Genomic DNA, 12,077 nt, shown 5'->3' on the forward strand with positions numbered 1-12,077 from the left:
GCCAGAAGCTGTCACACTAAAAATATTCAGATGCCACAATCCATTTGCAGACCAGTACATGAGAAAAAGAACTGTTCAATTCTGTAACTCCAGAAGAACAGTTTAGCTTCTTCCTTTTACAATATGACTGAAAATTTTATTTCTTTGTTACTGTAGATATTATTTTCTATATGCCAACTGTCCCTAGGCCCACTCAACCAGTAAGTAAAAGATGAAAGACCTTGAACTATACAGCCAGTACAGTACAATTGAGAAATAAAATATGTCAATTTCAATTGAAACAATGGCACACATTTTCCATTTTAACTAAGTTCAGGTCTCTCATGCTAGTTAGTGGATCATTTATTTCAAGTGTAATAAAATCAGCCTAGAATTTCTGATTTATGTTAATTCTCAGTTTCTTGTCTGATATTTCAAAGCATATGAGAGCATTCTCTGAAGATAATGTGCTATCACAGATCACTTAAACAAAATAAATGGAGAGGAGGGATGCAATTAGAAAAGTTCTACATAAAAAGTATGGAGGAATCTAAATTTGCTAAAGAAAACCTGCCAATGGGTCTAACAGTGATGGATGTAGTTTCTATAATCCTCAATTCAAGTCTTCCTTCAGCCTCACTAAATTATCACATTTTCCATTTGACGTTGGCCATCTGCTTTCCTGGTTTCCACATTGCTAAACAATAATATGGCCAGTTTCTTTTTATTCAATTTGGTGTCCAAACTTACCCATTATTTCTCAGGCTTATTTGTTGAGGGTCATTTTAGTTTCTTCATCAGGTTAGGTTAAAAATCCTGGCTTGGTCCAGTGAGGGTTTTTCAATTTTATCAATCATACAAGAATGTTACAGGGAAAAACATGGGAAGAGGATTAATACAGGTAACCTTCGACTTAGGAGAAACGGTCATAAGTCACTTTTTTCAGTGCCATTATAACCTCGAATGATCACTAAACAAATGATTGTAAGTCAGTTTTTTGCATGTGTACATTTATTTTCTGTTTCCTGATACAATTCATTTGGCTCTGGATGGATTTCATGTGAATGCTAATCAACAAGCAACTGTGTTTTTATGTTATTAGATTTTATATAGAAGAGATTAGATATCTAGTTTGTTCAGAAGATATAATTAAAAATTGAAATATATTTTAACAATATATTCTTGAGAGTATTAGTACAGTGCATTTATATAATCTGGTAATAGAATGGGGGATAGAGTGAAATTTTAATTTATTAGACACCCATTTATCAGGTTTCAATTGCAAGTAGCCAAATTTCTAATATCCTTCCTAAATAGCAGAAACTTCTGTGGCTATCTGAATGGAGTGGAGAGCTTAAACATAGATTTTACCTTAATTTTAGGACACCTCTGACAATTTACATCATTTGCACTAAGGCAGGTGATGCAAATAAGGTCACTTTATTTCTTTTACATAATAACAGACAGACAGACCCAGTACATAATCTAGGAGTTCTTCTGCACTCACAACTCTTGCTTGAGGAGTAGGTGGCAGTCATGGCCAAGAGGGCCTTTGCACAACTGCAGCTTGTGCGCCAGTCATGCCCTTTCCTGGACCAACAATCCCTGCTTATAGTTACTCATGCTGTAATCACCTCCCATCTTGATTATTGCAATGTGCTATACATAGGGCTGTCCTTCAAATGTATCAAGAAGCTCCAATTGGTTCAAAATGCAGCAGCCCATGTGGTTTTATGCAGGCCTAAGTATGTACATGTGTCATCTCTCTCGCGGAAGCTGCTTTGGCCGTTGATTTGCTTCCAGGTTCAATTCAAGATGCTGGTTCTCACCTTTAAAGCCCTACATGGCTTGGGAACAGGTTATATGAAATCCCGTCCTCTCCCAGTCACATCTACCATACCTGCAGGGAAGCAGGTATGCTACGAGTCTGCTCTCCTAAGGAGTTATATTTAGTGGGACCGAGAAGAAGCCTTCTCTGTAGTAGCTCTCTGCCTTTGGAACATAATCCCTGCAAAAATAAGATTGGCCCCCTCTTTCGCAAAGCCCTGAAGACCTGCTTTTGCTAAAGGGCCTGGGGAACCCAGAGTGGGATGGAGCCCATGAAGTGGCTTATTTGACTTTGTTGTCATTGCTGGGGGCAGATGGGGGATTATCACTTCTTGTTATTTTATATATGAGATTTTTATTTTTATAAGCTGCCCGGAATCACTGAGAATCAGTTGTGCGGCCATATAAATTTTCTTAAATAAATATATAAAGATTTCATCATGCAAATGACATACTGCCATGATGTTGCACTTCCTTTTGCCAAAGCAGTCGTTCTCTTACTATTCCACAAATATTTCAGGAAAATCAGACATGGCGAAGAAAAACAAGGTGAATAACAGGATGCTATGTGATAGTATTAATATTTAATTGCTGATATCCTATAGCAGAACACAAATGACTTTGAATTATTATTGCATTATGCTAACTGTTGGGCAATTTATTTTTCTTTGCTGCTCACTAGGTACCCAGAACCTTACACAGCATACTTTCTACCAGGCAGTGATCCTGAATTCACTATATCTCCTCAAGCCGGGGAGCTTCTTCCACTTGACACAGCTGGAACCTGCATTACTGTTGGATTCAAGCCCAGTATGTACAGCAAAAAACACAAAGCAACTCTGGTAATACAGGTGAGTCCTAAAAATGAGATTCTTGATATCAGACTTGCAGATTTAAGCATATTTTTCCTCCCTGGTGAATATGAAGACAATATTTCTATACTTAAATTTTAATGCTTTACTATATAAAAGCAACCGAAAAAAGTTTTATTTTGTTGTTCCTAATTATATTCATTTTTCATGCTGTACTTGCAGAATTGTTTGTACGTTCATAAGAAAATAAATCAGTTTATGAAATGTAAATATATTTTTTTCATTGTATTATAAGAAAACCTACATGTTTGTTAAATGTCATTCTTACTAATGACATTTTTAATATACAAATGCAAATAACATTTGGGTCAATTTAAATAATTTGTGTACAGATAGTCCTCAACTTATAACCTTGTTTAGCAACCACTCAAAGTTACAACTGTGCTGAAAAACATGACTTATAACTGGTGCTCGCATTTACAACTGTTGCAGCATCCCTGCAGTGATGTGATCATGATTTTGGTGTTTGTCAACTGTTGCACATTTACAACTGTTGCAGCATCCCTGCAGTCATGTGATTACTATTTGCATCTTCCCCAGCCAGCTTTCAACAAGCAAAGTCAAAAGAGAAGCTAAGACAGAATGTTGCAAAATCATGGTCACATAATGCCTCATTTATGATAGCACCATTTAATAACAATTTTTACAAGTAGTCTTTACAAGAGGTCTCTGTTGTGGTCATTAACATTGCTCATTGCAAATTCCAATGCAAACTGGTGGAAATAGAATAAATTTAATGATGTAAATGTAAATACCTTCTCCAGACAACTTGAGATCTAGTGGACATTTAAAGAGCTATCAATATGGAAATTTGCCCATTTCATCCAAAATCCTATATTAATGGGGGTATATTAAACTGAGTTTTTACTTTATTTTAACAAGTGGTATATTCATAAGGGAATATTTGAAACCACAGCTTCCATGCATGCTGCTTTTTTTGTTGTTTTAATTATGTGAGGGTTTTTCTTCCATATGTCTTAAAATTGGAGAATGTTAGCTCAGCCTTTTTTTTTTTAAAATAAAGGTGACTCTTCTTTCATCAGCTGTGAAATTTTATTCCCTCAAAAGAAACCAATATCATAAACTGGTTGGAAGTTATTACATACACACACACAAAGACAAACCAGAATTATTACATAAACAAATCTTCCTTGAATTAGAAGAACAGAGAGGTGATTTAAGTTTTTTTCCTAATGAGGTTAAAAAAGAGCCATTAATAAAAGCATAGCAATATTAACATAATTAAAGTGACATTTTAAAACTGTACAGTACATAGATTCTGGGAGGAAGAACATCCTGAAACTAAAAGTTGTTTTAGTAAATCATATCTTCTAAGTCTGAAATATAGTTAGAACTGACTGTCTCATTTTAAAGATGCTTATTCATGCTGTTCCCTTTACTCCAGTATAACATAAGCTGTTTTTCAAATAAGACTGTATCTGTAAAATTTTGGTGATATTGATCATAGAATTAAATTTAATTGACTGATATTTCTTCCTATAGTCTTCTACTTAATATTAAAAAGCAAACTATGAGAATGATCCAATTTCTCTGTACAGTATGTAGAGTTCACATAAAATACAAAATTCACCAATAGTCAATATTATGATCTGACTTTCTTTTTCTGAGTAGTACTATTAGTGACACTTCAAAGAGGTCATTCATTTGTTTAAAAGTATTTGAAACCAGACACCTAAACATAACTATACAACATATAGCTAGAGAAGCATGAGGATCAAGAACACAGATCACCGCCTTTATAATTACGGAAACATAGTGGGATGAAACCCACAAATGGAACACACAGCTAGAAGGATTTAAATTATTTAGAAGAAACAGACAAAATAAAAGAGGAGGTGGAGTTGCTCTCTCTATAAGTAATAACTACATCTCTACAGAAATAGAGCACAACAATGATGAAAACTGTCTTGAATGAATTTGGGTCAATATAAAAGGGGGGGGGGAATGACTTTGCCTTAGGTGTATACTATAGGCCGCCCAACCAAACAGGAAATAGATGAACTTTTTGCTGGTCAGCTAACTAAGGTATGTAGGAAGCACATCACAATAGTAATGGGGGACTTTAATTACCCTGACATCAACTGGGAGGCAAAGTCTGCATCAAGTGGAAGATCAAACAGATTCCTGACAAACCTGGCAGACAACTTTGTCTCCCAAAAAGTAGAGAACAGAACTAGGGGATTAGCCATATTGGATCTAATCCTTACTAACAGAGATGAAATGATAGAAGGTATTGAAGCCACAGGAACCTTGGGAGAAAGTGATCATGCAATATTGGAATTCAACATTATGGAAGCACAAACAATAGAACACAGTCAAACTAGAGTCTTGAACTTTAAGAGAGCTAATTTCAATAAATATAGAAAGGACTTGGGAAGGATTCCATGGATGAGAATCCTGAAGGAGAAAACAACTCAAGAAGCTTGGAAATTTTGAAAAGTGAGATAATAAAAGTCCAGTCTAACACAATAACAACAAAGAGACCAGCATGGCTGCATAAAGAACTCTCTGATAAATTGAAAGATAAAAAGGACAATATAAAAAGTGGAAAAGGGGGCACATAACTAAGACAGAATATAAGCAAATAGCCCGAGCCTGCAAAGATGAAGTGAGGAATTTAAGGCTCAAAATAAACTAAGGCTTGCAACCAAAGTCAAAAATAACAAAAAAAAGCTTCTTTCAACATGTAAAAAACAAGACAAAAGTTAAGGAAATGATTGGGGAAATGGCAAGAAGGTGACAAGCAATAGGGAGAAAGCAGAACTACTTAACTCATTTTTTTGCACAAAGGGAAAAAACAATCCAACCTATCAAAAACAGTGCCATAAAAAACAGAATAGAAAATTAAGATAGGCAAGAAAATGGTAAGTGAGCACATGTCCAACCTAGACGAGTTGAAATCACCAGGACCAGATGGATTACACCTCAAAGTTCTCAAGGAACTGGCAGATGTGATCTCAGAACCACTGAAATATATTTTTCAAAGATCCTGGAGCACTGAGGAACTACCAGAGAACTGGAAAAGAGCTGATGTAGTTCCCATCTTCAAAAAAGAAAAAAAAAATGGATCCAGAAAATTTCAGACCTATCAGCCTGACCTCAATATCTGGGAATATTCTGGAAAAGATAATCAAACAATGAATCAGCGAACACCTAGAGGCAAACAAAGTCATTACTAAAAGCCAACATGGGTTTGTCATAAACAGATCATGCCAGACAAATCTTATTGCATTCTTTGACCAAATGACAAAATTAGTGGACCAGAGGAATCCTGTGGATATAATTTACTTGGACTTCAGTAAGGTATTTGATAAAGTAGATCACAACCTACTATATGATAAGATAGAAAAATGTGGGTTAGATAGCATCACCACCAGATGTATTCGTAGCTGGCTGACCGGCTGTACTCAGCGTGTGGTCCTCAATGGAACTGCATCTATATGGAGGGAAGTGTGTAGTGGAGTGCCCCAGGACTCTGTTCTAGGCCCAGTGCTCTTCAATATCTTCATCAATGATTTGGACAAGGGGATAGATGGTGAACTCATCATATGTGCACACGACACCAAGCTGGCAGGAATAGCCAATACTCCAGAAGATAGGCTTAAGATACAGGAGGATCTGGATAGACTTGAACACTGGGCACTATCTAACAAAATGAAATTCAATGGTGAAAAAAGTAAGGTTCTACATTTAGGCAACAAAACCCAAATGTACAGGTATAGTATAGGTGGTACCTTGCTCAATAGTAGTAACTATGAGAGGGATCTCGGACTCCTGATGGACAATCATTTAAATATGAACCAGCAGTGTGCTGCAGCTGCCAAAAAAGCCAACACAGTGCTAGGCTTCATTAACAGAGGGATAGAATCAAGGTCACGTGAAGTATTAATACCACTTTACAATGACTTGGTAAGGCTACACTTGGAATACTGCATCCAGTTTGGTCACCACAATGTAAAACAGATGTTGAGACTCTAGAAAGAGTATAGAGAAGAGCAACAAAGATGATTAGGGGACTGGAGGCTAAAACATATAAGGAACGGTTGCTGGAATTGGGTATGTCTAGTTTAATGAAGAGAAGGATGAGGGGGGACATGATAGCAGTGTTCCAATATCTCAGGGGCTACCACAAAGAAGAGGGAGTCAAGCTATTCTCCAAAGCAGGACAAGAAGCAACAGATGGAAACTAACCAAAGAGAGAAGCAACCTAGAACTAAGGAGAAACTTCCTGACAGTTAGAGCAATTAACCAGTGGAACAACCTGCCTCCAGAAGTGGTGAATGCTCCAACACTGGAAGTTTTTAAGAAGAGACTGGACAGCCATTTGTCTGAAATGGTATAGGCTTTCCTGCCTGAGCAGGGGGTTGGACTAGATGACCTCCAAGGTCCTTTCCAACTTTATTATTATTATTATAAATCATGGGAGGTATATTTGACCAAGCATAAGTTTTTCTGCTCTGTGCTACCTTTACAGCATCTACTCTTCCAAAGCTTCCTTAGATTGGCTTGAAGATTTTGTTTTTTTTCATCCATCCACTTTTACTTCCCACCTTTCACCCCTCCCACACACACATACTCATTTTTAATTTTTTTTTTAAGGAAGCAGTGCTCTGGCTATAAATGCCTGTAGAAAGACAGTGGCCAGAGTCAAAGATGAAAAAATGTAGAAGTGTACATATTTCGAAACAGCATGTAGAACATCAGAAATCCGGACTCCTACATTTCAGAATGTTTTCAGAATGATTTCAAAGGCCTGAATTGTATCTTGTCACTCAATACCATATACTGTACATTCATTTGTTTATTTGTATCTGGCTGCAATCCAAAGTGATTCTTGGCAGATATCCAAAAAAAACCCTTAGAACTTTATTAAATAATTATATTAAATTGTATTAAATATTAAATAATTTAAATAATAATATTAATGATTTGTAATATTATATTAAATAGTAAGACCCTGTGCTAACTATCAGTAAAATTATATTTATTTCAGAAGTAGCTTTTGTCTAAAATAGTTTAAAAATTTAGCCATCTCACATAATGTTTTAGTAAACTTCCTCACCCAATTATCTTTACATGTTTTAATAAAAAGACAACTCTTATAATTTTGTACATATACACAAATATATATGTCTAGGATTAAAAAGAAATACTGACCCTGGTAAACCATTGCAGTATACATGGCATTAACAGTGGTTGATAGCCAGCTACTAAAGCCAAACCCTACAGATTAAAATAGCAATGCCAACACAAAATTGGAGGCAAATGTTATTTATTTATTCAACTTATATGGTTTCCCATCTCAAACATATAACTTTGGGTAACAGTGAAGGAAACAGGCAAAAACTTCATAAATAACATTCAGCCAAAAAATAAAGGAGCTGAGATAAAATCAACAAATATCAACATAACCAAGATATGGTTTTAAGCACATAATCTGAGCCCCAGGCTCAGCCAGCCAGATTTTTAAGATGTCATGTAAAGCCAGTAGGATTGGACCAACTCTAAGATATTGTGGAATGATATTCCAGAGAGCAGGTACCACAGCAGAAAAAGATCTGAGAGTCTTTAATGCACTCTGAACTTGGTTGTTTTCTTGAGGACATTTCATTACCCAATTTAGGTAACATCATCAGTGCTAGTAAGGAGTTGGGTTTGCTTTCAGTTTATATTCTAGTGGCTTGCCCTGACAATGTTGGTATGGGTGATTTTAGAGATTCTTTGGTTGGCTGTGAACTGTTGGCTTGTTTGGCAGTTCCTTGATTGGGGGTATTATTTACTTGATTGTTGGTCTGATGACCTTGGAGTTAACTTATGCTCATCTGGGTGCTGATTCTGTGGAGAGGTGGTTAGGTTTTTTTGTTCCTTTTTGGGCTGGATGATAGTCTCTTTTGCATAGTCTATAGATATTAATGTCTATGTGTTTATTGATGGCTAATTTGTCAGAATGCCAGAGTTCTAGACATTTCCTGGCGTTTTTGTATGAGATGCCCCCAGCCACTGCCACCTCTCTGCTGCCCACCTCTGCTGCTGCTGTCCCCAACTGCTTTGATCTGGAGCTCCGCAGCAGTGGTGGCAGCAGTGGCAGTGGGATGTGTGAAAATGAGAAGTCCCTGGTTGCTGCCACCACTCTGGGTTCAAAGGAAAAGAAGAAAGAAATTGTGTCTATGTATGTGTGTGTGTGTGTGTACACTAGATTGTAAATTGCTGCAACTGATGAGATCTTTATTTGATATCCCAATCTCTAATCACTGTAATCCAAGTGTTAAAATGTACTTTAAATTTAATATATGAAATATAACTACTTTGCATACTACTTAGGATTAAGATTTCACTGGCACTGCTGCAGCTGCTTTTAATTTTTTTTTTTTATTCCTACCATCACTGTGAGACAATTGGATTCTGTATAGGTGCCAGATAAAATTCTTCCAAGTCTTTTGAATTATTGTGCTTAAATATGGATTGCTCTCTTATGATCTTCATACAAATGCTAAACAGTAAATGAAATGGGATGAACTCCATGGTATCTCATATTTCTTGGACGTTGGATAAAATCCAGTGTCTAAGAAATAATCAACAGCATTAGCTTCTGTGACCACCATTGGGGAGGAATGGAAACAATATAAATCTGGATCTCTTGCATTGATTGCAATTGGATATAATGGTAAATTACAATATAACATTATGAGACACAACTAGTACAGTGTTATGAAAAAAACTTGGAATCAGGCTACTCTTTGTTGCAAAACCACAGTGCTTTGCTTCTTTTTTAATAAAAGCTGGTTACAAAAGGTGATTCATCTTCTGATGATGTTTACATAAGATAACATTAAATGTTTATTAAATAATCTTGTTTCTACCAACTCTAATTAGTTACTTTAGCTTTTAGAAAACATTCCAAACTTGATGTGGTCTTGCACCTTGTTTTTATTTTAAATCTTATTTTAATGTTACAACATAACTACTCCACCTGTTCTTATAGTAAGAATCTTATGCAATGTGTACAAACACTGGAAAAAGCTGTTCAATCCTAATACAAACAACAATGCTCGCTCTTTGCCAGCTGTAGATTTTATATTGGTATAATATATCCATATGTCCCAAATACGGAAGTTTCCAGGATAAACTACTCGCCGTTTGCTTTTTCTATGCTATATTATGAGATAATTCATTAACCCAAACTAAGGTACTAAAGGTTTATGCTATTTCTTGTGCTTACCCCCAATAATCACTGGGATATAAATAAAGCCAGCACCTTATTTGTTGGTTTTGTGTACTTCCTACTGTGCAATTATCTCCTTGAAACAGAATTCCAAACTGTGGCACATTAACAAGTGCATAGATTACGTGGGGTGCTAGACAGTGTGCGTATTTGAACATGCTGCTCTTAGTACATAAAACAAAATATCCTTTCTTACTATGCATGGTAATGCTTTCTTTCCAGTATGGTGCAGTTTCAACAGTGTAGCACCCCCGCATGGAAAACACTGAAAGACCTAATTACAGGCATTGTGCCAGATAGCTGTGTGTGCTTCATGTAACAAATGATAAACTTTTATTGAAACTTTTCTTCTATGTTTTCAGACTGCAGCAATGCAATGGATGTATGAAATTAATGGTCTACTCCCAAAGACTATCCCACCCACTGCTTCAGCAAAAGTAATTTGCAGGAATACTTACATGACATCAGCAATAGTACAACAACGCAATTTTGTACGGGAAAACATGAAAATCTTATCCACCAGCGTGTCCTCCCCAATTAAAGGGGCACCTCTCATTTTAAAAACAAAATAAACTTTTATACAAAATAACTTTTTATCTTATGAAAAATGTAGAAAAAAATATTGATATATAGACAAATATACTACAGTTGTGTTAATCAGCAATTAAGGAAGAATTTCGTTTCATTAATTTGGAAAAGATGTGTAAATCTGTTGGATTTTCTATGTCCTTGGGATCTAGTGGCGATGGTGAAGAAGAGAGCCTTGCAATTTTCACAGTGCCTTAGTTTGGAACAATATAGTACTTCATCTATTTTTAGGGTAGAAACCAAATTCATTAAGTTAGCTAAGTATAAGACATTGCAAAGCACGATTTGGGCTGTTCATGCACATAAATAGGAGCATCAAAGTTATTATGGCATCCTTTATTAACAAGTACTATAAGTATTTTCTATTACCAGTGCTATACTGTTGATAATTAAACTACTATTTTATGCTGATTTCAATTTGATATCTGTTGATTTTTTTATGTTCATAAAAATACAAATTATAAAAAGTTGCAAGTACCTAGAATGTTTAGCAGCACATTTTAAGAAAAATTATAATATTGATGATATGAACTGGTAGAATCACAGATTTGCTATAGCTGCTGCATCAGCTTCATTAGCAGGAATAGAGTGAAATTTTATCAATAGCCCAAAAACTGAGGTTTTGGTTGAGTTCTGCTTGGCCAAATAAAAGAGAAAAATGCTCTAAGTTTAAAGATGCTTTAAACTTATTCAGTCATGAAGGTAATTGAGATCTCGGTCACCTGCTAACATATATGGGAACGCTGATGTAAGAACGTCCTGCTGATGTGTGAATTAAATAGACCACCAGGTACGTTGCAGTAGCCAACAAAGGTTTATTTTGCTATGTCGAAAACAAAATCAGCTCTGGAATACACGCCTTTCCAGCGTCCTAATAAACCCCATTACCACACCCACCGCGTCCGCCCCAATTACCCTAATTACCCCCGTAACTTGCAACCCCACCTGCACCACCCCCCTGTTGCCACATGTGTCGTCCCTCAGGTCCATTATGCGTTGGCGCATCTTCGCCTCCGCCCCGCCCTCTCATCCCAACAACCACCATCTGTCAGACCCAGCGTCATAGAGCAGCGCGGTCGTCCCACACAATGCCGGCCTATCCCATTTCCCCGTCCGACATGGTAATCAGCCACGTGGTCCGCCCGTCATAGTGAAGGCGTCGGCCTCAGTCCCAAGACGGCGCCATCGCTCGGCTCCGGCAAGGCTGGACGGAGTTCCGTTCGGAGGTACGGGCGCCGGTCAATGTCTGCCCATGGGTAAGACAAGCTGGGTCTGACAGCTGAATAAATCACATAATAAGATTTGTAAGCGCTATTGGAATGAATATAGATTACACTAATCAGAGTTGCATGGATTATGGCCCATTTTCATGAAAATGGGATTAATTCAAAACTGTTGCTGGCCCATCAAGTTTTTTTATTAAAGTTTTTGAATAAAACTTGTAAATTAATGAGAGTTTTTTTCAAAAGCTTCCCAGAGAGCTTTATCTCTTTTTATAGACATTGTGAAGGCAAATTGTTCCTTTCAAGGACAAGAGAAGCTGATATAACATAACAAAATGTCTACAG

At 36.6% G+C, this 12,077-nt stretch overlaps 1 protein-coding gene across 1 annotated transcript in view; it reads left to right on the plus strand.

The window, feature by feature from the left end:
* Positions 1–10,931, plus strand: part of CFAP47 (cilia and flagella associated protein 47) — a 184,418-nt gene extending 173,487 nt beyond the window's left edge. Inside the window, exons 58-59 of the mRNA XM_039329589.1 lie at positions 2,489–2,657; positions 10,284–10,931. Coding sequence (XP_039185523.1) covers positions 2,489–2,657; positions 10,284–10,493 — 379 coding nt within the window. The 3' untranslated portion in view covers positions 10,494–10,931. The remainder of the gene's footprint in view (positions 1–2,488; positions 2,658–10,283) is intronic.
* Positions 10,932–12,077: the final 1,146 nt, after the last annotated feature.

This window comes from Crotalus tigris, unplaced genomic scaffold (genome assembly GCF_016545835.1).
Source record: "Crotalus tigris isolate CLP2741 ecotype Arizona unplaced genomic scaffold, ASM1654583v1 scf7180000024401.5802323, whole genome shotgun sequence".
Taxonomy (NCBI): domain Eukaryota; kingdom Metazoa; phylum Chordata; class Lepidosauria; order Squamata; family Viperidae; genus Crotalus; species Crotalus tigris.